General features: G+C 44.2%; 1 protein-coding gene across 2 annotated transcripts in view; it reads left to right on the forward strand.

Annotated features, from left to right (window-relative positions):
* SLC28A3 (solute carrier family 28 member 3) overlaps nucleotides 1-26,316 on the forward strand; it is a 98,093-nt gene that overhangs the window by 14,613 nt on the left and 57,164 nt on the right. For both annotated transcript variants that reach the window (XR_016441262.1, XM_090038646.1), the window contains exons 4-5: nucleotides 5,187-5,463; nucleotides 19,024-19,125. Coding sequence is in view for 1 of the 2 variants with exons in the window: in XM_090038646.1 (XP_089894772.1) it covers nucleotides 5,398-5,463; nucleotides 19,024-19,125 (168 nt within the window). In the remaining variant the exon portion in view is untranslated. The remainder of the gene's footprint in view (nucleotides 1-5,186; nucleotides 5,464-19,023; nucleotides 19,126-26,316) is intronic.

The following is a 26,316-nucleotide window of genomic DNA, read 5'->3' on the forward strand; positions in this document are numbered from 1 at the left end:
TAGCATGGAACTGCTTATGCATTTCACTCATTTACATGTATTTTTGCTATGAGCTCATGTCTAAGACCTTGACTTCTCTTCTTCTGTCAACAGATGGACTTTGACTAAAACCTGGGAGCTTCTGGAGGCTTCTTCACCAGTCACCATTCACCTTTTTGCATATGTTCATCTCAGATTCTGTTACCAATTACGTGTTGTTCTCCACATTTCAGTCTGTTTTTCTGTCTCGTTGTACCATCTTCCACCTTTTTTGGGCCTTACTGTAGCTTGTTCCTTACTGTAGCTGGTTCACAGCAAACAGACTCACGCAGATTCACTTGCTACTTTTCCCTCAGAAAATGGTTGACACAGTTAAAGTGGTTACTTGGCATAAGCAAATGGCTGGCCTATTCTGCCTTGCAGTCAGCAACTTTGCTAGGCCACAGGTCATGCCTTTGTATTCAGCTGCAGATTCAGTGCTTCCTAATATCCAAATTGCTACCCTAACACCTAGTAGTTTCATTTTGTAACCCCCATCATTTATTATTTTTTCTTCACTATAAATATTTTTAAATATCTATCTTTGTTGTGTGTTCATATGGCATGTAGAATAATTTTGACAAAAAGGTGAAATGGTTAATTGCTCATGGATAGTCCCTCACAGATAATTTAGTCATTGTTACCCACTCCCTTGTATAAATGATTGAATCCATTTTTGATGCATTTTGTAGAGGAAATGTCAGAGCTACATAATAGATCCATTTGCACCAGGCTTTGGGGGGGCTCTGCCTTAATTGCTGTAATTATCATAACTTCAATGAGATGGATAGAGCTCTGACAGTGTACTACCAGTTGTGGATTTGCTGCAGGCAACTTAGAAAGGTGCTAAAGAGAGCATAACAACCCCTTCATATTATCACAAGAAAGTATATGCGCTTTAGAAAAAAATTAAGATTTGATGTCGTCTGTTGCCCTGTTTTTGCTGGATAATTCATTCAAGAACAGAAGTGGAAGCTTTCTTTGCTTTCACCTGAAATGGCAGGGTATGACCTCTTTCAAAAATACATTATTAATTTATTCATTGTATAGGTCACCCTTCCCAACAAAAGCTCAGGGCAGCTTACAATAAGAGAACAGAACAACTTATAAAACAGGAGAACAAAACAACTTAAAAGGCAACTAGAGTATCAGCACAAAACACAACCCTCCTCAACAAATGTCTGTTAAATGCCTGCCCAAATAGGAAGATGTCCAGGCTGGGGCTGTAGTGCATCTTGGGAGGGAAAGAGTTCCAGAGCTGAAGAGCAACTGCTGATAATGACCCACCATGTGTTTTCAGCAAGCAGACTCAGCATATTGGCTGACCTTGGGGATCGCAATGGACCTAAATAACGGTGAATGTTCATGGCTCAGCAGCACCTTTAATCTCACTCTCTTTGCTGGGTCCCCCTCCCCTGGCAGTGAGTAGCCCAAGGGTAAAAACTGCAGAATTAATTGCCTCTCAGCCACTCAGTGGCAAGGGGAAGGGGGAGGTACATGGCAAAAAGAGCAAGATTAAAGTTGCCACAGCACTGCAAACTTCCACTGTGATGTTGGTAGGTCCCTAACCATAAGAGAATCTGTCCCTTAGGTAGGGCTTAGACCAGCATTTTGAATTTAACCTGGAAAGCTACTGGGAGTCAATGCAGACTCATATGGAATCATATGCTCCTGGCCACTCATCCCTATAAGAAGGTGGGCCATTGAGTTCTGTACCAGCTGCAACTGCTGCATAGTCTTCAAGGAGAGCTCTATGTAGAGCACACTGCATTAGTTTAGCCTGGAGGTGAGGAAGGCATAGATGATGGTGGACAGATCTGAATCTGAAAGAAAAGGTTACAGCCTTTTCACCAGATAAAAGGCACTCCCCGCCACTGCTGCCAGCTGAAGACACAGATATGCAGTAGAGGATTCAGGAGCACTCCAAGGTTGAAAACCTAAGTGACAAGGGGACTCTGAACCCCATCAATAATAGGTTTACCAAACAGTCCTACCTCACACAAAGCAAGCTGTCTGCCCACTGTCATCACCTTGGTCTTATCTGGATTCCATTTCAGTTGTTCACCTGCCTCCAAACCCCAACTGTAGCCAAGCACTGGGAAAGGACAGACTGTACGGCCAAGGTCAGAGGGAAAAGGTAGAACGGTGTCTCATCAGCATATGGATGGTATCTCTGTACAGTCTCATCCAGAGACCTCATATACCTGTTGAACTGGAGTGGCAACAAGATGGACCCCTGAGGGATCCAACAGGAAAGGTCCCAAGGAGTTGACAAGCACTCAGCCATCACCATCATCTTGGACCTCCCTGCTAAGAAAGAGCAGAACCAATTTAGAGTGGCCCCAGCAATACCCACCGTGTCCTATAAGCACTTTATCAGTACCTCGTGACCTGCTGAAAGATCTAGTAAAATCAGCAGGACATAATTTCCCTTGTTGACATCCAGGCAAAGATCATCAACTATAACTATAAGCACAATCTCTATACTATATCCAAGATGAAAACCAGGCTGAGGAGGGTCTAGGAATCTGATCCCTGGAGCCATTGGGTTACCCTGTGTTCAGTGACCTTCCCCGAGACAGGAGGTTGGAGACAATGTGATAATTACCTGGAGGGTCAGCATCAAACAATGATTTCTTGAGTAGGATTCAGACAGTCACAGACTTAAGAATGCCCAGCACGCTTCCCTCCCCAAGAAAGGCATTGATAATCCGCAGCAGCAGTAGCCCCAGTCTCTCCCAGCTGACTAGATAAGCGTAAGTCCAGTTCACAACTGATCACCCTCATCAGCTCCCTCTCCCCGACCATGTCTTCCACATTGGTGGGTCACAGCAATTTTAAATGATCCACATAAACAGGAGAAGACCAAGCTTCTTCAGTATTTTTGTGCAGAGTCCCCAAGCCCTCTTTGATATGGATGACTTTGCCTGCAAATTAGGTGGCAAACTTGTCACAGAAGACTGAGACTTAGTTTCAGGGCGGAGGCATCCCAGATTAATTAAGCTATTCACCCCAGTTTCAAAACAGTTTCAATGGATGACACTTTGGTAGATGCAGTGGCTGTGGAGGAGAAAAGCTTCTGTCACTGTCATGCCCCATCCCCAGTTTGTCATAAGGATTTAAGCTGACCTGTGAAAGGAAATCAGTTGGAGATGCATAAGTACACATAATGGTTTAGTTCTTGGTCTCTTGGCTGACATTTGCCATCAAAACTTCCCAGAAATTTTGTACGTGTGTTTTGTTTAATGTATGCCCTTGTTCATGGAAAAAAGAAGTGGGACTAGATCATTTCACACCTAAGAAAGAAAGAGAGAGAGAGATTCATGGGTTTGCTAGTACTAGAAGAAAATACCATCCAGAAATGAGATTCTTTTCATTAAAAGCATGAACATATCTAGCAGGCTTCTATCAGTTGGCATTTTCTGGTGTCCCTGATTAGGCAATTGACAAGTGTCAGAAAAGGTTGAGGTTCCCCAAAGAAATTTAAGAGAAGCTGTTGGAGGATGAGAGAACAGCAGCAAATAATTGCCACCATAAAAGTTCCTTTCAGCTTAACCCCAGTATTCAGGGAAAAGATCTTAACATCAGTGATATTAGACTCCACAGTGACTTGTTAGATTTCTTCTTTTAGTTTGTCCCCTCTGAAAGTATTTGGGTATTTATGTACATCATAGTCTCTTTTTATGGAGGAGAAAGGCAGATAAGAAGGCAGCCATTGGCCCAGCAATTATGTCAATATGCAGCAATGTTTTGTTACGCAGTCTGTTCTTTATTCCTTGATAGTACATACATCACAAATATGGACTTTCATTCAGATGGCCAAAAACAATTGTTCCATTTACAAGGCAAACTGTAACAGATAAAAATGCAGATTTTAAAGGCTAGGGCTTAAAAATGAAAACAAAAATGTGCAAAGACCTTTTTTCCAACTATTTAGTTGATCTAATAAAAAATATCACACCTACCCAAAGAACCTTGCCTGCCAAAAATCCATCCTTTTATTTTAGAAATCATTATCATCCTTCAATGCTCAATTTACTGTGGCCCTTACTGAGTTCAGTTCAGGCCACAATTTGTCCTATATAGCAGTAACACTTATGCAAAGAATCATGCAATATTATATAAGTGCCTGACCTCTACTATATATAAAGCAGTGTTTTGGGGGTGGAGCGGATGTTGTCTCCTAAGCATCAAACTTGTCCTGTATGCTTTGTTTGATCAATGTTTTGTCTGCTTCCTGAAAACATTTGGCAGGTCATTATCAGCAGTTGCTCTTCAGCTCTGGAATTCCTTCCCTCTTGAGCCTGGACATCTTTCTATTCAGGCAGGCATTTAACAGACAATCATTTGGGGGGGGAGGGGGTGTTGTTTTGTGTTGATATTCCAGTTGCATTTTAAATTGTATTGTTCTCCTGTTTTATAAACTGTTCTGTTTTTTCCATTCAATATGAAAACTAAAAACACCAACCCCACCAATTTTAGCACTAAGTAGGTATGCCTGATTTTTTCAAAGGAGCTGAGCATCCTACAGCCCTGTGATATTTGGAGAACTAGCATTATAGGCCAAACTGTAATCTCAGGCTGGTATAAATCAATACTTCCTGCTGTTTTCAAAGAAGTGATAGTGGTAAAACTTCAGTGTAAGTGAAATTAGGACTGTCTTACAGGAAATTTAGAAAAATGAGATGAATTTATATTGAGGAGTTAATTCAGCTACAGAAGCTGTATTAAACAAATTGTTTAACTGGATACTTGCATGCACAGGTATCAGTTTGTCAGTGTAACTGCATTAGCAGCACGTGTAACAAGATGTGCAACTGCACAATGATTGCTTCACATGGCCTCGTGCTCAATTTGATTGATTTTTTTTTTAAATCAAGCTTGAAATATCGCCAATCTCTGCCTCTTTTGAATATTTTTTATTAGTCATTCATTTCAATGTAACTCAGTTGTGACATATTTTTTCCCCTATACTTGGACTGACATTTTTAGAAAAGCCCCACAGAAGATGTTTCTCAAAGCTCCGGATGAGGAGGACTGCCATGTACCTCAAGCAAAATCACTGCATACTTTCATGCACTGCACACTTTCTCCTGTTGAGAGAATGAATGCAAAAAGACATACTTTCCTTTTGGATCACTCAACCATTTTCCTCTTGTTGCCTGCAGGAATCCTCCATTTTCATTGTAATGGGCTTTGGAATTCTTCTTCAAGAGACGTAGAAGGTGGAGCCATGAATGACATAAGAGCTACAAGGGAGTGGTTACAACCAGGTAAACTTCAAGTAATAGACATAGATACTGTAAATGGATTAACTAAATGCTGCCGCAGCTGCCCTGTGCCTCAGCCAGCTAAAGCACTCTGATCCAAGCCACACACATGGAGCTGAAGGAAAACAAGACAGCTCTTTCTGAAGCAGATGGAATTGACAACTTTGCTTTTCAGGTAAGCCTCAGACTTATTGTGGCGTGGAGGGGTGGGGTGGGAATGTTAGAAAATAAGCAGATCTTTTTTAGTATCTTAACAAAGGGAGAACTCCTCTTGCTCTGCCCGTACAACAACTAAGTTGCAACATACTGCACACTTGTAGAGAAATCCTGCCAAAGCACAAGACTTAAGTAAAGGTATCAACACATTTGGCACCTTTATATGCAAGGCTCCCAGCATCCTGGTATATCTTGAAAGTCTCTGACTTCACAATATAGCATGTGCTCATGGATCTTACCACTCTTACCTTTCCCCATTACCTTCTGTGTGCTGAGCATCTTGGGCTAAATTTATATTCAGCTGCTATTGCTGTGTTTTCAGTAGGCTTGTTATTTTACACTTCTTGCTTTGGCTGTAGCAGAATCATGTGGAATTGCTCATCGTAGGCATACTCACAGGAGGAATGGGATGAAAATGTTAAACTCAAACCTAAACGTGTTATAAAAAAGCTAAACTTACCGTATGAGCAGCAGTCATAAGTAACTGCTGGGAGCAAATACCTTTTTATTATGGGCAATTTGTAACTGCAGCTCTATTCTGAAGGGTGTGGGGAGTCGCCACCAGATAGAGCCACTGCACTTTGTCAGTCCTTGCCAGCAGGAATGGGAGGGATAATGGCTCTGAAACTGCTCTGTGACCTGTGAGAAAATGATTCCATGCCCACCCCCTTCTCATAATGCCCAGTCTCTACAAACCCACCTAGTGCCAAACTCAGCAAGGCAGATCAGCAGGGAGGACTCCCTATGGGGTGCTATATATGTAATCCAATCAATTCAAGTTAGGCATCCAGCTCTTCGTAGATAGTGAGCATCCAGAATGCCATCAGGGATGCTCTCACCTACCCTATGCAGTATGTCATTTCTTTTCATTCACTGAACCAAGATGCACTAGTATTTATTATTATATATCTAGTTGTCATTAATACGGTAAAACCATCTTACCAAGAGCTCAGACACTGCAAAACTGCAGTCAGAATGAAAAGGAATGATGCTCCCCTATTGTTGCACTGCACAAGCTGCATCCACATGAGCATGGACATTTGGTTCCCCTGGGACAACTAGCAGTGGCACACATTATGTTGCTGCTAGTTGTCCCCAGGTAACACCTGTGTCATGCATCCTGTGGCACCTAGCAAGCTATCCTGGGTGAGGTAGGGCAGCCTGGGGTCCTGGGGGGCTCCTGCTGCTCAAAGCCTCCCTGTCAGCCAGAGTGTGGCTCTGGCCAGCCTGATTCCAGTTTTGAGTGGAGCACATTACCCCCATGTGTGCTGCCCCACTTTTATTTTTTTTGCACAGGTTTCTTTTCGCCCCTGGATATCCGAGGGCCAAAAATAAATCCATGCTGCTCCCTTGCAGTGTGGAGAACATCTGAATGTGTGGAGATGATCCTCCAGGCCTAAAGGGAGGTAATCCCAACACGAATGAAAGGGGGCAGGAGGGCACAAAAGCCCCCATGGCTCACCAAAAGCATCCGGGAACGTCTCCTAGCTAAAAGGGAAGTGTACACCCGATGGAAGGGAGGGGCCATCACCAGGGAGGACTACACCTCAGTTGCTCGGGGCTATTGGGAGTGGTCAGGAAGGCCAAGGTGGAGATGGAACTGAGACTAGCTACCTGGATCAAGGATATCAAGAAATCCTTTTTTAAATAGGTAGGGGGCAAAAAGAAAGTACCGGGTAAAGTGGGGCCCCTGCAAGACACACTAGGAAATCTGGTCATCACACCAGACAACAAAGCTAACCTATTTAACGACTTCTTTGCCTCCATTTTCCAGAGCAGGGACTGGATCAGTCCCCCCCCCACCAGGACCCTCTCAGGTCCCTGGGGTGGCGTACCCAGGCCAAGGGTCAGTGAGGATCTAGTCGGGGAACTTCTGGAGGGACTAGATGTATGTAAATCAGCTGGTCCAGGCGATCTCCACCCCAGAGTACTGAGGAAATTGGCTGAGGTCATTGCGGGACCCCTAGCACAGCTTTACAAGCACTCGTGGTGCTCTGGTGTGGTGCCAGAGGACTGGAAGAGGGCCAGTGTGGTTCCCATCTTCAAAAAAGGGAGGAAGGAGGACCCAGGAAACTATAGGCCAGTTAGTCTTACCTCGATCCTGGGTAAGCTTTTTGAGAGAATTATCCTGGCACATGTCCACAAGGGGCCAGCAGGGGAGATTATGCTTAGGGGCAATCAACACGGGTTCATTAGAGGCAGGTCCTGTCAGACCAACCTGGTGGCCTTCTATGACCAGGTCACCAAATCCTTAGATGCAGGGGTAGCAGTGGACATAGTCTTCCTGGACTTTTGGAAGGCCTTCGACACTGTCTCTCACCCTGTTCTCATTAATAAACTGGGGGACTGTGGAGTCAATACCTACACAGTCAGGCCCATTAGTCTTGTGGGTTGCTAACTGGCTGGAGGGCCGCACCCGAGCGTGGTGGTGAAGGGTCATTTTCAGCCTGGAGGGATGTGGGCAGTGGGGTCCCCCAGGGCTTGGTCCTCGGGCCCGTGCTGTTCAACATCTTCACCCATGACCTGGACAGGGAGCCAAAAGCACCCTGTTCAAATTTGCTGAAGACACTAAGATGTGGGGGGACGTGGGCACGCTAAAAGGGAGGAATAGGCTGCAATCAGACCTAGACAGGTTACAGGGGTGGGCGGATGAGAATAGGATGGGTTTCAACACTGACAAGTGCAAGGTGATGCACCTGGGGAGGAAGAACCAGCACCATGCCTACAGGCTGGGGAACTCCCTTCTTATCCCTACAGAGGGAGAAAAGGATCTTGGAGTCATTATTGATGCCAAGATGAACATGGGCTGGCTGTGTGGGGATGCAGTCAGGAAGGCCAACCACACCTTGTCATGCATCCACAGATGCATCTCGAGCAGGTCCAAGGAGGTGATCCTCCCCCTCTATGTGGCACTGGTCAGGCCGCAGCTGGAGTACTGTGTCCAGTTCTGGGCACCACACTTCAAGAGGGATGTGGACAGCATGGAGAGGGTCCAGAGGAGGGCCACTCGCATGATCGGGGGCAGCAGGGCAGGCCCTACAAGGAGAGGATACGGGACCTGAACCTGTTCAGCCTCCAAAAGAGAAGGCTGAGGGGGGATCTTGTGGCCTGTTATAAACTAGTCAGAGGGGACCAGCAGGCACTGGGGTAGTCCCTGTTCCCCCAGGCACTACCAGGAGTGACCAGGCATAACGGTCACAAGCTGGCAGAGGGTAAATTCATACTAGACATCAGGAGGCGCTACTTCATGGTCAGGGCAGCTAGGATCTGGAACCAACTTCCAAGAGAAGTGGTGCTGGCTCCTACCCTGGGGGTCTTTAAGAGGAGGCTAGCCGAACACCTTGCTGGGGTCGTTTGACCCCAGTACTCTTTCCTGCCATGGCAGGGGGTCGGACTTGATGATCTGCTCAGGTCCCTTCCAACCCTACAAACTATGAAACTATATGGCACTGCAGATGTGTCTGTGGTACCACATACTGCATGGCCATGCTTGTTTGGATGCGGCCACAAACCTCAGATGGCAATTCAGGTAACATGTGGGCTTTAGAAGTAAAAATCAGAATTGGGATCATTCATATATTCAGAAATTGTATAAATGCTTAACATTTAGATTCTGAGAGAGAACTTCTCAAAACCACCAGTGCTGCCCTAACCCTAATTCTACAGGTGCTTGGGTTCCCCCTCAGTAAAATTCCCTAGATATCTGAATTTCTGCTATTGCCCGAGTACAGAAACATTCATGTTCTGAGGCACTGAGCAGTTCAGCACCTAAACTCAATGGGAGTGAAAAGCTAGACATCTTTCATCCTGCAGGCCTGAATCTGATAGGTTTGTTCTGAGAGTGCCTACTAGATTAGGTCTTGAACAAAACATGGTGAGCAGAAGCATATGTGGTACCAGTATACCCTTTTACCCATTCTGCCAGTGGTTAGAGCGCTCACCCAGGACACAAGAAATCCAGGTTCAGATCCCCATTCTGCCTTTTTTGGAAGATAGATTTGCACCCAAATCCTTACCTGTTTAAGGAGTGCCTTTAACATCTGCGCTATAAATTATACTGAAGTGGGTGTTTCTCAGTTTCTCCTGTTGAAACAGATCTACCTATCAGTTATTTAAACTATCACACTACACAGGAAAGAAAACCATTTCTATAACTGTAAGTGTCCTGATCATCATGGAATATGGCATATGAGAGTCCAATTCAATCCCTGCTCCAATCAAGGTAATTATTTATACAAACTGGAACACATCAGCAGGAGATTTTGAAGTACTTATCTCAAAATATCTTGTGGCTAGAGATCTCTTAAAGTAGTGAGAGCTCTGGGTTCAATTTCCTGTTCTAAATCAGACAGATCTGGAATGGGAAATGGATCTCCCTCACCCCAGCGGTGTGTGCTAATGACTAGACTACTAGGAAAAAGCAAGATTCCTCCTGGCAGCATTTGTGTGAGAAAGGACTGGCCCGGTTTAGCTACATAAATCAAGGACAGGACCTGTTCAGCCAAGTTATAGGTGCCTTTCTCCAGCCTGGTGTTTGGGGGCTGACTTTGATGAACAAAAGCAAGGCATCACCCCTCTCTTCAACATTTCTAAGGGTGGAAACAGATGTTTTCTTTTATCACCTTTGTGCCACCATAAAAAAATGTATGTTGTGTGTATGCCTATTTGTGGCACAAATGCCTAAAATTTGTGGCTGTGACAAAGATGGTATTAATTTGTATCACTGTTTAGTGGTTGGCATCTATTTGCTTCATGTACAGATAGCTCAGCCAGCCTAGAGCTGCCTGCATTCCCACCCAGCCCAGACAGGTGCTCCAGGGCCTTGGACAGGATTGGGCCTTGCAAGCCCCAGGAAAACATGTTGCCTGTTGTCCTGTAAGATCAATGGACAGGATAATGGGTGAAGTGGTTTTTGCTCAGTGAAGTGGATCAGCTGTGACAGCACACATCCTGGCACAGCTGATCCGCTGCATTTGGCAATGCCTATTTCTAATCCAACTGAAATGGCTAGCTGAGCAGAAGTAAGTTTTATGTGCCTACCTGTTTGTCTATAACAGCACAGGGTAGAAAGGCTGTGTCAGAGGATAAGTTTGCCCCAGGGAACATGGAGCTAGCTGAGGTAGACCCCTGCATGTGGATTTAGGTGCCTATGCATTATTATTAAGATCTCAGGCTTTTTTCCTCTACTAGGTGTCAGAGAATTGAAGAATTAAGCATTGCAATGCTGAATCAAGTCCTGTTTGTGAATCTAGCCCTCCAATGAGTTTAGATCAGATTCACACTAGATAGTCAAGCCTGAATTATTTTTTTGGTGAAGGTTTTTATGATAAAAAAATTATTATGTGGGGATTCCACTTGTAAGCCAACAAACGACTTATTTCTTAAGATGAGAATCAGAAGATAATATTTAACTTTCTGCATATGCAAAATAGATCACTCAACAATATCAGTCAAAGATTTAAATAAGATCAATGACTCTTCTTATTTCCTTGTGTTAAAGTAGGTAATTCATGAACACTTATCTTCTCCAAAGAACTTGTATCTGGCAGTTTATTGGTCAGTTTGTACTAAGCAACCAATAACATTCCTTACTCACAAGAGAATCAAAGCAGTCAACAAATCACTGCGTCTAAATATGAGTACATCCAGGAAACTTTTTTTAATTGACCTATGCCACTACCCTACAAACTTAAAATCTCATGTGTGTTTTAGCTGTTTAATGATTAAACCATAAAATAACAGAAAAAATAAGATGGGACAAAGTAAATCTGCTGCATTTAGTTTGTTTTACGAAGTAAATACAACAGTTTTTTGCTGTTGTTCAAAGCTACTCAGTGATAAATGTCTTTTGGTCAGAGTTGTATCAGTGTTTTTCTTCAAACACAAGAGGCTTTTTGCCATGCGTTGTCAAGTGAGTTTAAAATAACAGACTGCAATAGGCTTTGATAAAAGCCTTTTACTTATAGAAATGTTCAATGGTGAATATTTGATGTTTTTTCCATTTCAGTTTGTCTCTGGATACTTAAATGCAACTCAGTGAAAAGCTCCCATAAAACAGTAATCTAGTAACAGCTTTGAAAGACAGCATGCTACTCATCTGTCTCTGATTCAGTTGGTCTATAAGGTGCACCTCTAACCTGCCCTCTAGCTATGTAACGTATACAAGTAGCAAATTTAACACAACTGGAAGTCATCTTTTACATGTCTGTGGAGATTCCCAGTCCTTCCTAGAATCAGCTGCTGCTCACTTGCTTTACATGGATTCCACTGGAGCTGTTTGTAGGAACGGACTTGGGGGACTGCAACTCTCTTACTAAGAGTTCTGTGAAAGTATCAGTGGCTAAGAAACTATAAGGAACAGGATTGTGTTTGGAAATATCTTCTACTGTCCAATTTTTTTTACATAACTAGGTTTCTCCACTTCAACTGTTCTCTGCTTGGTCTGTAAGTATTTCTGATAACTTCCCTCTCACTCAAAGAGTTTACTGCTCACTTTCCTTTTTAAGTGATCACTTGGTTAACCTCATTAGGTAAACTAGTCATTTTTAACTGCTGTTTAGCATAGGCTGTATCTGATTTTTTTTCCCAGACTGGAAAGGAATACTTTCCCAGCCATACAGTTGGTCCAGTAAAAGATATTGCCAAACACATCTGTTACTGTTTAATATCTTCATTAATGATTTGGAGGATGGCATTGAGTGCACAGTTAATAAATCTGAAGATGACACTAGGACGGGTGGAGTCACTGACACCATGGGGATAGGATTAGGATTTAGAAGGACCTTAAAAAACAGGAGGAATGGTCCAAAATTAATAAAATGTAATTCAATAAGGACAAGTGCCAAGTCCTGCACTTAGGACAGAACAATCACATGCTCAGTACAGTCTGGGGAATGACCGTTTAGGATGCAGTACTGCCGGAAAGGACTTGGGAATTATAGCTGACCAGAAACTGAATATGACCCAATGGTGTTCTCCAGTTGCAACAAACCAAAACAAAACTAATAGCATGCTGAGCTGTATTAACAGGAGCTGCTTGAGGAGGCAGAGTACAAAACGAAAGGCTGACTATCCAAAAACAAACAAACACACTTATGCATTTCCATTTGAGCAAGCAAATACTATGAACAATTGTTCAGGCAAATCACATACTTCCCCATATTTTAAATGCAACTAATAGTGTTATTTGCATATGTCGACACTTGATTTTCCACTTGACATTCTTAGTCATCCATATTATTGTCTCTAATAATAATACAATATTCTAAAACACCATGTAATTCTTAAGCAATTATCTTGGAACTGTCATACCAATTCATTTTTCATTACCAGGTGGAAAAATGCTGTGGTACATACCGTGGCTAGACATAGGATTCAATAGTGATTGTGGAAATTATACTAGTTCAGTGGTGGCCAACCTGCGGCACATGTGCTATAAGCTGCACAGGCAGCCTCTGCACAGCAGATCAGGGAGGGGGTAGACCATACAGCAACAGATAGGGTAGACTGAAAAAATCAAAGCAGGATATTGGGCAGGGAGCAGAAAGCAAAGCAGTAGATTGGACAAGGGAAAGGGGCTTGGGTGGCACTCAGGGAGGTCTTGGTGCTTAATTTGTGGCACACCTGCCAAAAGGCTTTGTGGCGCCCTACCATACTAGTTTTTTAGAACAGGTTTTCTGTATCAAAACAACAGAAAGAGCAAAAATTAAGCTGATCAAATGGTTCCAATTCAAAGGACAGAGTCATGCAAAAATGCATGACAAATGGACATGTCTTCTGTGCAAAAGGGAACATTAATTGATGGCTATGTTTATATAAAATGATTCCACAGTTTTGTCCACCATTCACATTCCACCAAGAGCTGGTCTGCAAGCAGGAAAATCTACCAGGTACAGGAAGGGAGCAGGAACTCTACATGTCGGCATTGTCCAACTGCATCTGAATTATTACTAAAAATGAATGCATGTGGCTGTCACCATGAAATTCATTTTCCTATTTATGTATAAATTAGAGGTGCACTGATACATCAGTCTGATATTGGATTGGCACCGATATAAAGAAAATTGATCGTATCAGAAATCAGCCTGATTTGGCCGATAAATGCCCATGTGTGAGCACCGCCACAGTGCAGCATGTAGGTGGCCAGGAGCACAGCCTGGCAGCTTGGAGATCTGCGTGCAGCTGATAAGTCTGGTGTGGTGAAAGGGAAGGAGGGAGGGAAGGGGTATGGGGGGCAGATTGAGGTACCCCATGGTGAGGGAGGAGTGGGACTGGGGCAAGGGTTAGGGCAAGCACTGCCCCGCCATGGCTGGATGCAGGACTGAGCCACGGCTAATTCGGTGGGTGTGGGGAAGAGGGGGAGGCTTCCTCCGCTGCATGCCACTCATCTGGGAGCCACTTGTCCAGCGCTCATTTGGTGACTTCCGCAGCTCGTCCAGGAGGGCATGGGGGAGGGAGGCGTATGACCTCGGATCTGCAGAAGGCAAAGCAGGACTGGATGGGGCAAGGCTGCGTGGGGTTCTTCTCAGGCTACCCAGCCCTGTGCAGATCTAGAGGCACATGCCCTGCCCCCCCATGCTCTCCTGGACAAGTGATGGGAGCAGCAGCAGGAGCCACTGGACAAGCAGGTGAGTGCTGAAGCAGCAGCTCCTGGACAAGCGGCACACAGCAGCAGGAGCCACCCCCCCCTCCCTGCCTCTCCGCACCCCCCGAATGACCCGTGGCTCCACCCTGTGCCTGCCCCACCCCAGCTGGGCAGCACTTGCCCCAGCCCCTGCCCCAGCCCCACTCCTCCTTCACTGTGGGGGCCTTGATCTTTCCCCCACAAGCCCCTTCCCTCTCCCCTCCCCTTCCACTACACCAGACTTACCAGCTGCATGCAGCTTTCCAAGGTGCCAGGCTGGTATCAGAAATCAGATCAGTATTGGTGATATGCCTCCTTAAAAATTGACTATCAGCCCCAAAATCTCTATTGGTGCACCCCTAGTATAAATGAAGGAAGGACAGTTTTTGCTTCTGAAATTCAAATATTTTCTCAGAGCCCCAAGAAGTCTGACAACAAGCAAATGAACAGACATTCACTTTTGATTCTGAAAATGCAGCCACATGTAGTGGTCAAGGCCGGAAGCCAGAGAACAGTAGAGCACACCTCCCTGCTGGCTTGGAGCAGACAGCTTGGGCTAAGGCTAGCCCACCCACCCTGTGAGGTGGGGTTTGTGGGGGAAGTGCAAAGCATCCTGGCATGCTGGAGGACTACAAGTTAACTTGAATCTAGAGGGGAGCTAGGACAGAAGTTCAGTAAACCAATTTAACCTAAATGAGTTAAGTTTGATGCTACATCCATCCAGGTTTATCTTAAACGGTTTTGGGCCATTTTGAAAGCAGTTTATGAGCACTGAACTTCTGTTGTGTTACAGATCTGAACTGGTTTCCAATCCTTATACTGGTTTATGTGTAATTTCTGTCCCTAGCCTAGAAGTTGTGTGTTCAGACAGTGGTCAGGTCCTCTCAGGTTTGGGCCTAAAACTAACATACAATTCACTTGCTTAAGATCTTACAGCACATGATCATTTTGTAGTGCTGCAAACACTTCTTGTGAGGCTGAGGAGGGTATAAATGAAATATGTGAGAGGACCTTCTGTCACTCCTGGATGTTTATGTAGAATAAATTGGCAATTGCAAATGATATCAATGGCATTTTTTGTGCAACTTCTGAAGTAAGCTTAAAAACCTAAACAAGAGGAAAAAGCAAAGAATATTTTAACATTTGAATAGTACTGTTTTCATGGGAAGTCAGAAAGAGAAGTACAGTGTATATACACTGCACCATTTTCCTTTGAGTAAAAGATGAATATGATTAAAGCAAGGGTTGATGAAGAGAGAGCAGATGAAAGTGTCATGAAGAGAGAGTTTTTTTCTGTACTTGAAGGACCTCATTTGAAGTTAATGGAAAGACTCCCTTGCTTCATTTGAGCTTCTCTTCATTATCTTAATATAGAGATTGGCAGCCTTTTGCTACTGTGGACTGCTGTTTGTTACCCAGCCCCTGCTGCAGGCTACACATCCCCTGGCAATCAGCAGCTGCTGTAAAGGGAATAACTAGAAAAGGGCTGCTCCCAGGATCCTGGTGATGTCTCCCCTGCATCAGCAGAGAGCACTGAACACATGTAGACAATAGGTCGGACCTTGAGGACCTTGGCCTGATTCCCTGAGCTGCTGCCAGCTGGGTTCAGTGTATTCACAGGCCAGATCCTGCTTGTGAGCTGTAGGTTACCAACCCCTATCTTAATGAATGTTAGCCAAAAGCCAGTTTTCACTAACCCCTAGGATTACCAGAATCTTATCCTCCAACTTGAAATCTGTTGTCATTCATTCAGACAAAATCAGCAGGTCTGTAGGAAATTTCAAAATCCAGTAGTTCTCAAGTATCGGTTTTCCTAAAGTAGCAATTCTGTACTTATCTTGTTCACTTTCCTTTATTACGAAAGCTTAAAATGAATTCCACAAGTTAACTACATATTGTATAAACAAAAAAGTACTTCCTCCTGTGTGTTTTAAACCTCCTGATAACTGTATTCTGGGACTTAGTGAATAATAGTTTCTGTTTACTTTATCCATACATCATCTCTTTGAGAGGAAGACCAGAACTGCACACAAGATTTAAGATGTAGGCACACCATTGTTATGCCAGTGTACATTCAAATTTTCCAAGATGTCCAGGCTGAGTGGTAACAGCTAGTTCAGAGCCCACCACTGTGTGCATATAGTGTATGTTATTTTCAATGTGTGTATTATTTTGCCCTTTAGCATCTTTCATGAAACATTTCACAACTTCTTTTTGGCTTCCCTTATTTACACTTTACGTTTGACCTGCCAGAGTTCATGCATTTTTTTCTATTTTCCCCATGTAGACACACCTTCCATTTTTTGACCGGTGCCTTTCTTGCTGTCAATTACCTGCTTAGTTCTTCTATTAAACTATGAAAGGGGGGGGAGGTTGGACTGTTTGTGACATGGTTTTTTTTGTGGTATACACTTTTTCTGAGACTCTAATATAATGTTTGAATAGCTTCTATATTTAAATGGCTTCAAGACTCCCTGTAGGCCTTTTACCTTCTATACTGCTCCATTTAACCTCTTTCTAACTAGCTTCCCCATCTGTGTATAGTTTCCCTTTCTAAAGTTCAATATAAGTAATAGATTTTTGTTTTTTGGCTGACTCCTTCCTGCTAATGTGCTGAATATGATTGTATTATGATCATGATTACACAGTGGCTCACCCACAGATAACTAGGTCCTGCTTGTCAGTATTAGGTCTAGAATTGCTTCTCCTCTTGTAAGTTCCAGGGCTAGTTCTTCTAGAAAGCAGTCATTTATTGTATCCAGAAATGTTCTTTCTGCATCTCGCTCCAACAAGGAATTTACCCAGTCTATCCAAGGATAATTGAAATTTCCAATTATTATTGCATGTTCCACTCTTGCAGCTTCTCTCATCTCTCTTAGCATTTCATAATTAGCTTTGCTACCCTGACCAGGTGATCAGTAGCACAACACAAGTACTGTGGTCCTTTTCTTCCCACAGCAGTTCTCTGGTACTTTTTCATTTCGGTTAAGATTTTTGTGTGTTACCATCTGTGCTATCTTTAACATACAGTGCTACTTGCTCCATTCCCCCAAACCATCCTACCCTTTTGTTCGTGTATAGCCTCTTACTGTGGCATCACAGTATCCCATTGATCGTCATCTTTCCACCAAGCCTCCGAAATGCTTATTATGGCAATATCATCATTTAATGCCAGGCATTCTAATTAGCCCATTTGATTTTTAAGACATCTGGCACTTGTATAGAAGCACTTACATTTTGTCCATGTTACGTATGTGCTGCTTGATTGAGATTCTGTTTGTGCAGACTTACCCTCACCATCGTCTGCACTTAAGTTGCCTCCTTCCTTCCTATCTCTTTTTAAGAGATATAAAATATTTCTGACCTCCGCCTTAGATGGTGAATGTGTCTGAATCAAGTTACCTTGAAAACCCTCTTGTTAGCTTTGCACTCCCCAGTGAGATTCCTCTATATATTTTTCCTCTGCTTTGGTACTGGAAATTACTTTGAAGCCACATTACCTTGAAAACTGCCCTGTTCACTGGTTCCTGCTGGTCCTCAAAGGGACTAGCTTTCAGATTTTCTGGCTCACGTCAGCCCTGCCCTTTTATTAAAGTACTGTTTTTTGCCCAAATGTGCACACCCCAATGAAGTCTCTCCCAGCACACCAACCTCATCACTATTCAGTATACTGAATGTTACCCTGGGTACACCTACACGTATGCTTTAATGCACATTCATCTATCTTAATGCTCTAATTAAAGCACCCGAAGCATCTATTGTATCAGCATCCCTGTGCTGAAAAATGGCAGGAGGGGCACTTTAACAAAGTGAATGCTTTTAAAGTGAACTTTAGTTCACTTCATTCGCTGAGTTCCCAGAGCATGTGCATAAATGCCCAGAGGTACTAGATTTCATGCACATTAGCTAAAGTGCATTATTGCATGTGTAGATATGTCCACTGTAACTTAAGGTATTAACAACCTCTGCTGTTAAACACCAGATCTTTTAGCCTGTGTATTTCTAGAGTGAAGATATAAGGTAAAGTTGGTGAATCAGAAGAAATTGTGGGCTCTCAAGGACCACTCCTTAAGGTGATTTAGTGAATTCATAATAAACATTGTTTCAGTTGGGTAACTCCTTAAATGGTTTCTAAGTAACTGGATTAAATACTATCTTCAGTCCACAGGACTTTATAAATAGGTAAATAAACATTAATTGTTTAGGTTAAGTGTCCTAATTAAGTGTTTAAATTATCCATGATAAACCCAATAGAACTCACCAACACTTTAATGAAATTCCCTTGCCTGTTTTAGTTATCTATATCAGGACAGGATATGTTACTGCCATGGGAATTAATATCTTTTGGACTTAATTTACCTAAGAATGGCGGGGAGAGGCTCAGTGGGCAAACCAACTTTCTAAGATGTAATCTCTGTTGAAAGTTGCTACAGAGAGATACGTGAAAGAGATCATAACTGAGTGGCCATGACTTACTATTTATCTTCAGCATTGGTTGGGGGGGGGAGGGGTTGTAACTTGTTTTTCTTTAGTTATAATAATCATTCTGAACATCTTTCTTTGATTGATTATTGTGTTCCCCCAGGCATTATTAAAACCTTGTGTGGCTAAAATAGTAAGACATCACTGAACTGGCAGCAAAAAAAACAGTTACAGTACTAGGATTTGAACCATACTATTTCTTATTTGTCTAAACTATGAATCTTTAATGTTTGAGGAGATAGAATTAGCAACTTTGGTACTCAGCACCTTGAAGTGCTCCCCTTGAGTGTGCTGGTGTCTCATCAAAGTCCAGTGCCAGGACCTGAATGTCTGAGTATAATTAAACTGTTGCTGCATTAGACAGATTTTTGGATCTAGTTTTGATATATTATTTTCAATCTTTGCACTTTTCAGAAGGATCATGGATCTGAGGACACTATAAATGAGGAAGACTTCAGAAATCATTCCCTCAGAAGCAGGAATTTACAAAATGGGGATAATGTGCATACTATCCAGGTAAGGGGGTCTTTTTTTCCCCTTCATATGAAAAATTATCCATTCACTAAAATAATTCAGAACCACAAACCTAATAGGGCTTAAAATACTGCCAAGACATACAATGAATAGTCACCTGTGAAAATCCATCTAAGACTGAATTAATAACTTAGAATTGGAATCTGTTAAGGGATAGGCAAGTTAGTTCTGAAATCCATAAAAATCATCATGAAATTAAGTTGACTTCCAGGAGTCAACTTCGCAGAGGGTGGTAGTAGATGTGTCCTTCTCAACCTGGAAGGACGTGGGCAGTGGGGTTCCGCAGGGCTCGGTCCTCGGGCCCGCACTGTTCAACATCTTCATCAGCGATTTGGATGAGGGGGTAAAAAGCACCCTGTTCAAATTTGCTGATGACACTAAGATGTGGGGGGACGTGGACACATTGGAAGGATGCAACAGGCTACAATCAGACCTAGACAGGTTACAAGGGTGGGCAGACGAGAATAGGATGGGTTTCAACACAGACAAGTGCAAGGTGATGCACCTCAGGAGGAACAACCGGCACCATACCTACAAGTTAGGGAACTCCCCTCTTGTCAGCACGGAGGCGGAAAGGGATCTGGGGGTCATCATTGACTCCAAGATGAACATGGGCCAGCAGTGTGGAGAGGCAGTCAGGAAGGCCAACCGCACCTTGGCATGCATCCACAGATGCATCTCGAGCAGGTCCAAGGAGGTGATCCTCCCTCTCTATGCGGCACTGGTCAGGCCGCAGCTGGAGTATTGCGTCCAGTTCTGGACGCCACACTTCAAGAGGGACATCGACAGCATGGAGAGGGTCCAGAGGAGGGCCACTCGTATGATCAGGGGACAGCAGGGCAGGCCCTATGAGGACAGGCTACAGGACCTGAACCTGTTCAGCCTCCAAAAGAGAAGACTGAGGGGGGATCTTGTGGCCTGTTATAAACTAGTCAGGGGGGACCAGCAGGCACTGGGGGAGTCACTGTTCCCCCGAGCACCGCCAGGAGTGACCAGGAATAACGGTCACAAGCTGGCAGAGGGTAGGTTTAGGTTAGATATCAGGAGGCGCTACGTCACAGTCAGGGCGGCTAGGGTCTGGAACCAGCTTCCAAGAGAAGTGGTGCAGGCTCCTACCCTGGGGGTGTTTAAGAGGAGGTTAGATGAACACCTTGCTGGGGTCATTTGACCCCAGTATTCTTTCCTGCCATGGCAGGGGGTCAGACTAAATGGTCTGCTCAGGTCCCTTCCAACCCTAGAAACTATGAAACTATGAAACTATGAGTCATATAAATGTTTTGTAATTTCTTAATATCTTCATGCAAATTATGGATGAATCATCAAAATGCTAGTCATGATGAAAAGTATAGGCAAAGAAATAAGATGGAGAGGGTAAAAGGAGCTCGGTGAACAACTGTTCACCAGGGCACCCTTAGGGAAAACCAGGAGTAATGGCCACAAACTCCTGGAAGACTGTTTCAGGCTTAACACTGGGAAAAACTTCTTCACAGTCAAGGTGTCTAGACTGTGGAATAAACTCCCCCCAAAGGTGGTGCAATCACCTACCCTGGAAACCTTTAAGAGGAGACTGGATGGTCATTTTGCTGGGGTCACCTGACCCCAGTTGTCTTTCTTGCCTAGTGCAGGGGGGCTGGACCTGATGATCTTCTGAGGTCCCTTTCAGCCCCTAACAATCTATGAATCTATGAGTACATTAATCCAATGGTTTTGGATAGACTGACAGCCCCTTTAAATGCCAGGAATCGCAATACCTGGAGTGCTTTGAGTGCTGGGAGCTGTAGCACTTGAGTTTTGGGAACTATGGCACCCAGAGCTTCCTAAGTGTCAGAAGCCCCAGTATCTGGAGCTCCCTGAGCACTGGGAACCCCAGTGTGCTAGTAATGGGGAACAGGCAGCAGCAATGAGGGTGCCGAGGAGATCACTGGGGGCAGAAGATCATTTTGAGATGATGAAGGACTGACAACCCATACAGACTTCTGGAAGAACAAAATGGTACAAAACAGTACCTCTTCCCATCAAGTCCTATTTTGTTGGGCTTGGGAGTATTTTATCCCACATGTACATCTGTACATCCTTCAAAATATTTCCAGTTCTCACATTACAATATGGTAGACTTTTTTGATACCATGAAGACGAAAGCCAGAAAACAGATTCTATTCCAAGTTTATATTTTTACATTTTAAGTGGGTAAAAATAGACTTCAGGTGACTTAGGTAGGGTGCCTGACTTTATGCTGGGCAACTACCTAATCTACCATTTCTTTAAAATGAGTATGATAATTTTCTGTGTGGCAGGAGGACTAGCAAGATAAAATCCTTTAATAATTGAGATACACTCTCATACTCTGAAGATGATGGCCGCATAAATAAGGGTGGTAAGAAGAGGTGTGTTTCATTTATTTTCTGCAGTAGAAAATGACAATGAAAATGAACATTTTCATAAAATAGGAAGGTCTCTGCTAAAAGCTGAATGTTTTTCAGCCAAAAGCTACTGAAAAAATATCCTGTTTTGCCCAGGTTAGGCTTAGAACGCCTTGCCCTGTTCTGGACACCGCATTTTAAGAGAGTTGTAGAGAAACTGGGCAGGATAAACATGTTAGTGATGAAGAGAATAAAGAAATTGGAATGCAAGTTGTACAAGGAAAGAGTGAAGTAATTAGATACATTTAGTCCTGAAAAAAGGAGATGCGAGCTTGCATTATCAGGTTTTTTTTAACATTTGAAAGATTCCCAAAAAGAAGAAGAAAAATTGTTTTCCATTCCTATAGAAAACAGGACAAGAGGCAAAGCATTTAACTACAACAAAACAGATTTATATTTAAAAAATCCTATCTGTAAGATCAATAGGACAATGGAACAAGCTGCCTCAGGAACTTGTGGACCCATCTTCTTTGGAGGATATCAAGAAGAGGCTAGATAAGCATCTCTGGATGTTTTCAGAACAAGAAATCTTGTATTTGTGCAGGGACTTGGACTAGATGACTGTTGAGGTCCCTTCCAAGCCTATGAGTCGATATTTCTAAAACTTCAAGTTTTTCATTTTCCACTGAACAATATTTTTTTGGAAAGCAGCCACTTCCCCTAAAAATTCTCCTTAGTCAAAAATCCAATTTTCAGGATAAGAAAAGTTTAAATGGAATTTTTCAGCCAGCCCTTTGTACACAGCCACACTGGAAATGCTTGGGCATTGTATGCCTGAAGCAGGAACAATTAATTTGAGAATCATGGGAGAACATAGATCTCAATGGACCTTGCTACCCCTTTTATAGAATTTCATTTACTATACGGTTACAAAGCTATTAGGCCTAATTGCCAGAAATTCCAACTCTCCTGAATGCCATTTCTAGGATTTTGGCTGGCCTGTTCACAGGAAATAAAGGGAGGGCATGGACATTTCTTGAACCCACTTCTCCTAAGTCCCTGGCATATCTGAACTAAGTCAGAAACATCCTGGCTCTTTTATTTCCCTTGATGCCTAAGGATGTTATTCCATTACTGTATTGTCCAAGCATAAGAAAGCTGACTGCAACACAATTGCCTTGCATATTCTGTGTAGAGTAGGAGTGTAAAACATGGCCCAAGAACCCATGGAGCCATTTGATCCAGCCCACAGGTCACTTCACTGACCTCATGCACCAACCCTGTCCCTGCACACTGCATGAAGCACAGAGGCTACAGGCAGCACAGGGGGTCAGCTCAAGGTGCAGCGTGAAGCCTGTGCCCCAGACCACATGTGCCAAGTTCAGTGTTGGGTCCAGCCTGCTCACTGCAGGGAACCTGTGCCCTATGCACAGCTAGATTAGCCTCACAACCAGAACCCACAACCCTTGAGATTTGTTGCTGACATGGCTCCCATGGCCAGCACACAGTGCACACTGCCCATGGTGTGTGAGCTGAACCCAATGCTTAATGCAGCACAGGGGGTCCAAGGCTCAGGCTCTATATAGGCCCGGGGACAATCCCCTGTACTTCCTGCAGTGCTGGTTCCAGCCCACATACTGTACGCACCTTGTGCTGGCCCGAGGAGCTGGCATGCTGGTGCTGCAGCCAGTCTACAGAGGGCCAGTCCTAGTCCAGCCCAAAGACCTGCTCAGGGATATCATCCAGCCTGGATGACCATGCAGGGCTGGATGAGTTGGACACCCCTGGTATACAGTATTACCTAATTATTGCACCATGCACGCAGTCACCAAATTACATTTTAGATGCAAATGTATATTGAGAACCTGTATGGCCACCAAACCCTACATAGCATATGAGGAGTGGCATGATTCAGGTTTGACTTTGCTTTTATTTTCCAATGAATGTGCCTCCCCTTCCATCTTCCCAAGAAAGGAATCAAGTTGAAGGAACCAGGGCAGGTAATGTATAATATTATAGTTCCACAAAGCTACAAGGCTTCTCAAGGGCTTTTCATAGACATCTGAATAAACAGGGCTGAGTGAGACCTGTATCCAAGCAGTTTTAGACTGGCCCATAAAAAGGGAAATGGCAGCTTCAGAACACACACTATTTTTCCTACATACCGTTTTAATTATTCCCAGAGTTAAATTATTTAATATTTCCTCCCTTCATTAATTTTAGCTTTGATCTGTTCTGCTTCAAATAGTCTCACTGGAAACTAATTTATGACATTCCAGTACTTATAAGAGGCGGCAGAAAATCAGATCGAAGGGGAAAGAAAAAGCAGTGACAGGTCTTGATTTATAAACTAATTCTGGAAGTGCAATTGACATAAGTATTTATGGCATGCAAAGTCTAAAATTACTCAATTTATAATCACTTTCACCTTTTAGCCAAATTAAATAAAAGATCCTCTTTGGCTGGATCAATATATATTTTAAAGAAAAGTCTTGCTCCATTACATAATTTCACACTGCAACATCACCAGACACACACCAAGTAGTATACAATTGATTCTTCTAATGTATTAGCTGCTTTGCCCACCCACTAAGAGCATCTCCCTTATTCCCCCACTCCCCTACCACTGCTCTTCACCTGGTACCAGACTTTCTCCCAGAGCAAACTGGCTCCAGTTTCTCCATCCCTCCCTCATGCTTCCTTTAGCAGCTTCCTGCCTTAGTCTACTTGACTTCCTTCCTCCTCAGCACACAAGGTCACTTGTCTAGCCGTTCCAGCATTCCTTTTCCAGCTCGCACTCAAAAGGTTGTTAACATACTTTCATTTCCAATGTCACCCAGCTCCTTGTACCGGTCTCTTCCTTCTGCTCCAGCTTTTGTCTGTTCTACATTCAAATCAGTTGACTCTCTCATCAACACTGCCTGGGCACCAGAAGGAGGGTCCCTCAGAAAACCAAAGGGCAGAAGGGGTGTGTGTTCCAGAAGTTGATAGCAGATCTTAGAGAGAAAGTCCTGCTGCTGAATCCAGACCTCTATGGTGAAGCATCCCTACCATCATTCTGTGGGACACTTGTATGTGTGATGCCATTACCATGTACATGTGCTGAAAATGACACTTTGTGTGACTTAATGGTATCGCACTGTACACGGGAAGGAGTTTTGGGGATTTTCAATGAGTTTGCATCATTGCAAATTAAACTACATCCTGATGTAGTTTAGTTTGCAACAGTGCATTGCAGCTATTTGCTCACCTTCTGGCTGCAGATGAGATGGGTACGTTCTGCAGAAAAAAAGGATTGGAGCCCTCACTGCTTCTGCCTTCAGCGGGCATCTGCTGAAGGCAGAAGTGGTGAGGGTTATGGTTAGGGTGAGGGGCCCAATCCTTTTTTTTTTTTCTTGGCAGAGCCTGCCCACATCTCCCACAGCTGGGGGGGTGAGCTGCTGGTGGGCCAAGCAGCCTCTGAGCTGCCGGGCCCTGGTCCTTCCCCCTGTGGTGGCAGTGCCCCCTGGGGCCACCCAGGTGGGCTGCTAGCAGGCTGGGTGCTCCCCCAGCTCAGGGTCAGAGAAAAGTTGGATAGGGCCAAGTGCTGCCTCCAAGCTGGGGAAACATCCCACCCACTAGCAGCCCACCCGGGCAACCCCAGGGTGCACCACTGCCAGAGGGAAGACCTGGGGCCCTGTGACAGGACCTAGGGGTGCCGTGAACTCCCCTAGCACCCCCTACCATGCCAACTTGGTGTCAACGTACCCTCACCATCTTGCCCGCCACGTCTTTGATGTTAGTAGTGTTTAAGGGAAGCTGCCTTTTTGTCCTTTTTGACACAGTGCCCTGATATATCCCAGTCTGTGCTCTATCTTAGGGGACTCGGTGTTCTAAAGCCTTAGGGGCTACACGTGGCTCCAACCACCCCTGTATCATGCCCCAAGCCTCGCAGGTGTACCAGACGTCATTTGGTCAATCTCCTTCCGCGCCCTTATGGGCGTTCCCCAGCTCATCTCGCAGTTGCCTACGACCATGCCCTCACTGGGGCCTTCTCTCGCAACCGTGCCCACACTGGAGCTGGGGTCAATACACCCCTAAATGTAGCGCCCTTTCTGGTGCCGGGGTCCCCACACTACCAAGGGGCCCCTATGAGGCCTCCTCCAACCCCTAATAGCCTCACCCAGTCCTCCGGTGTAACCAGAGCTACAAAAGCAATAACGCAAGCCAGTCAGCTATAACTCAAAATCTAAGCCTTCTGGTTAAAACATTCTCTAAACCAAGCATTCTCTAAATCATGCACCATGTCGCACCTGTAACTAGTGATTTGTACCTCTAGGCCTTTCCCTTTTTTGCCTTCCAGGGCCAAGCTCTTTTCCTCGGTCTAACACTGCCCCTTTGGTCCAGCTGCCAGTTGGGAGAGGGAGGGGGAGAGAGCCACCCACAGCTTCCTGTCTGTGTTTTATAGTAGTCAGCCCTGCCCCTTCCGGTCAGCTGACTCACCAGGTGTGGGCCCTTAACTCCTCCTGGTTGCCCGTAGCAACCAGCACCTGTACCCATACTGCTGCTTTTTAGTAGCAGGCACCTCAGTGCCCTGCTACAGGCCCCCTGCCAGCAGCTCACCCCACGGTCGCAGGCAGGCTCCACTGAAAAAAAAAAATTAAAAAGGATCAGACCCCTCACAGTGATAGAAACCCCTAAATTGAAATGGTGGGTTTCAATTTAAAAAACCACTGTTTCAATTTAGGGGGCATAATATAGACACAAGGACTAAACCCCAATCACATGTACAAGTGCCCGTGGAGATGTTCCATGTGCCATCTGCTTACATGTA

The sequence above is a fragment of the Crocodylus siamensis genome, chromosome 3 (assembly GCF_052110815.1).
Source record: "Crocodylus siamensis isolate JL-2025a chromosome 3, ASM5211081v1, whole genome shotgun sequence".
Taxonomy (NCBI): Eukaryota; Metazoa; Chordata; order Crocodylia; family Crocodylidae; genus Crocodylus; species Crocodylus siamensis.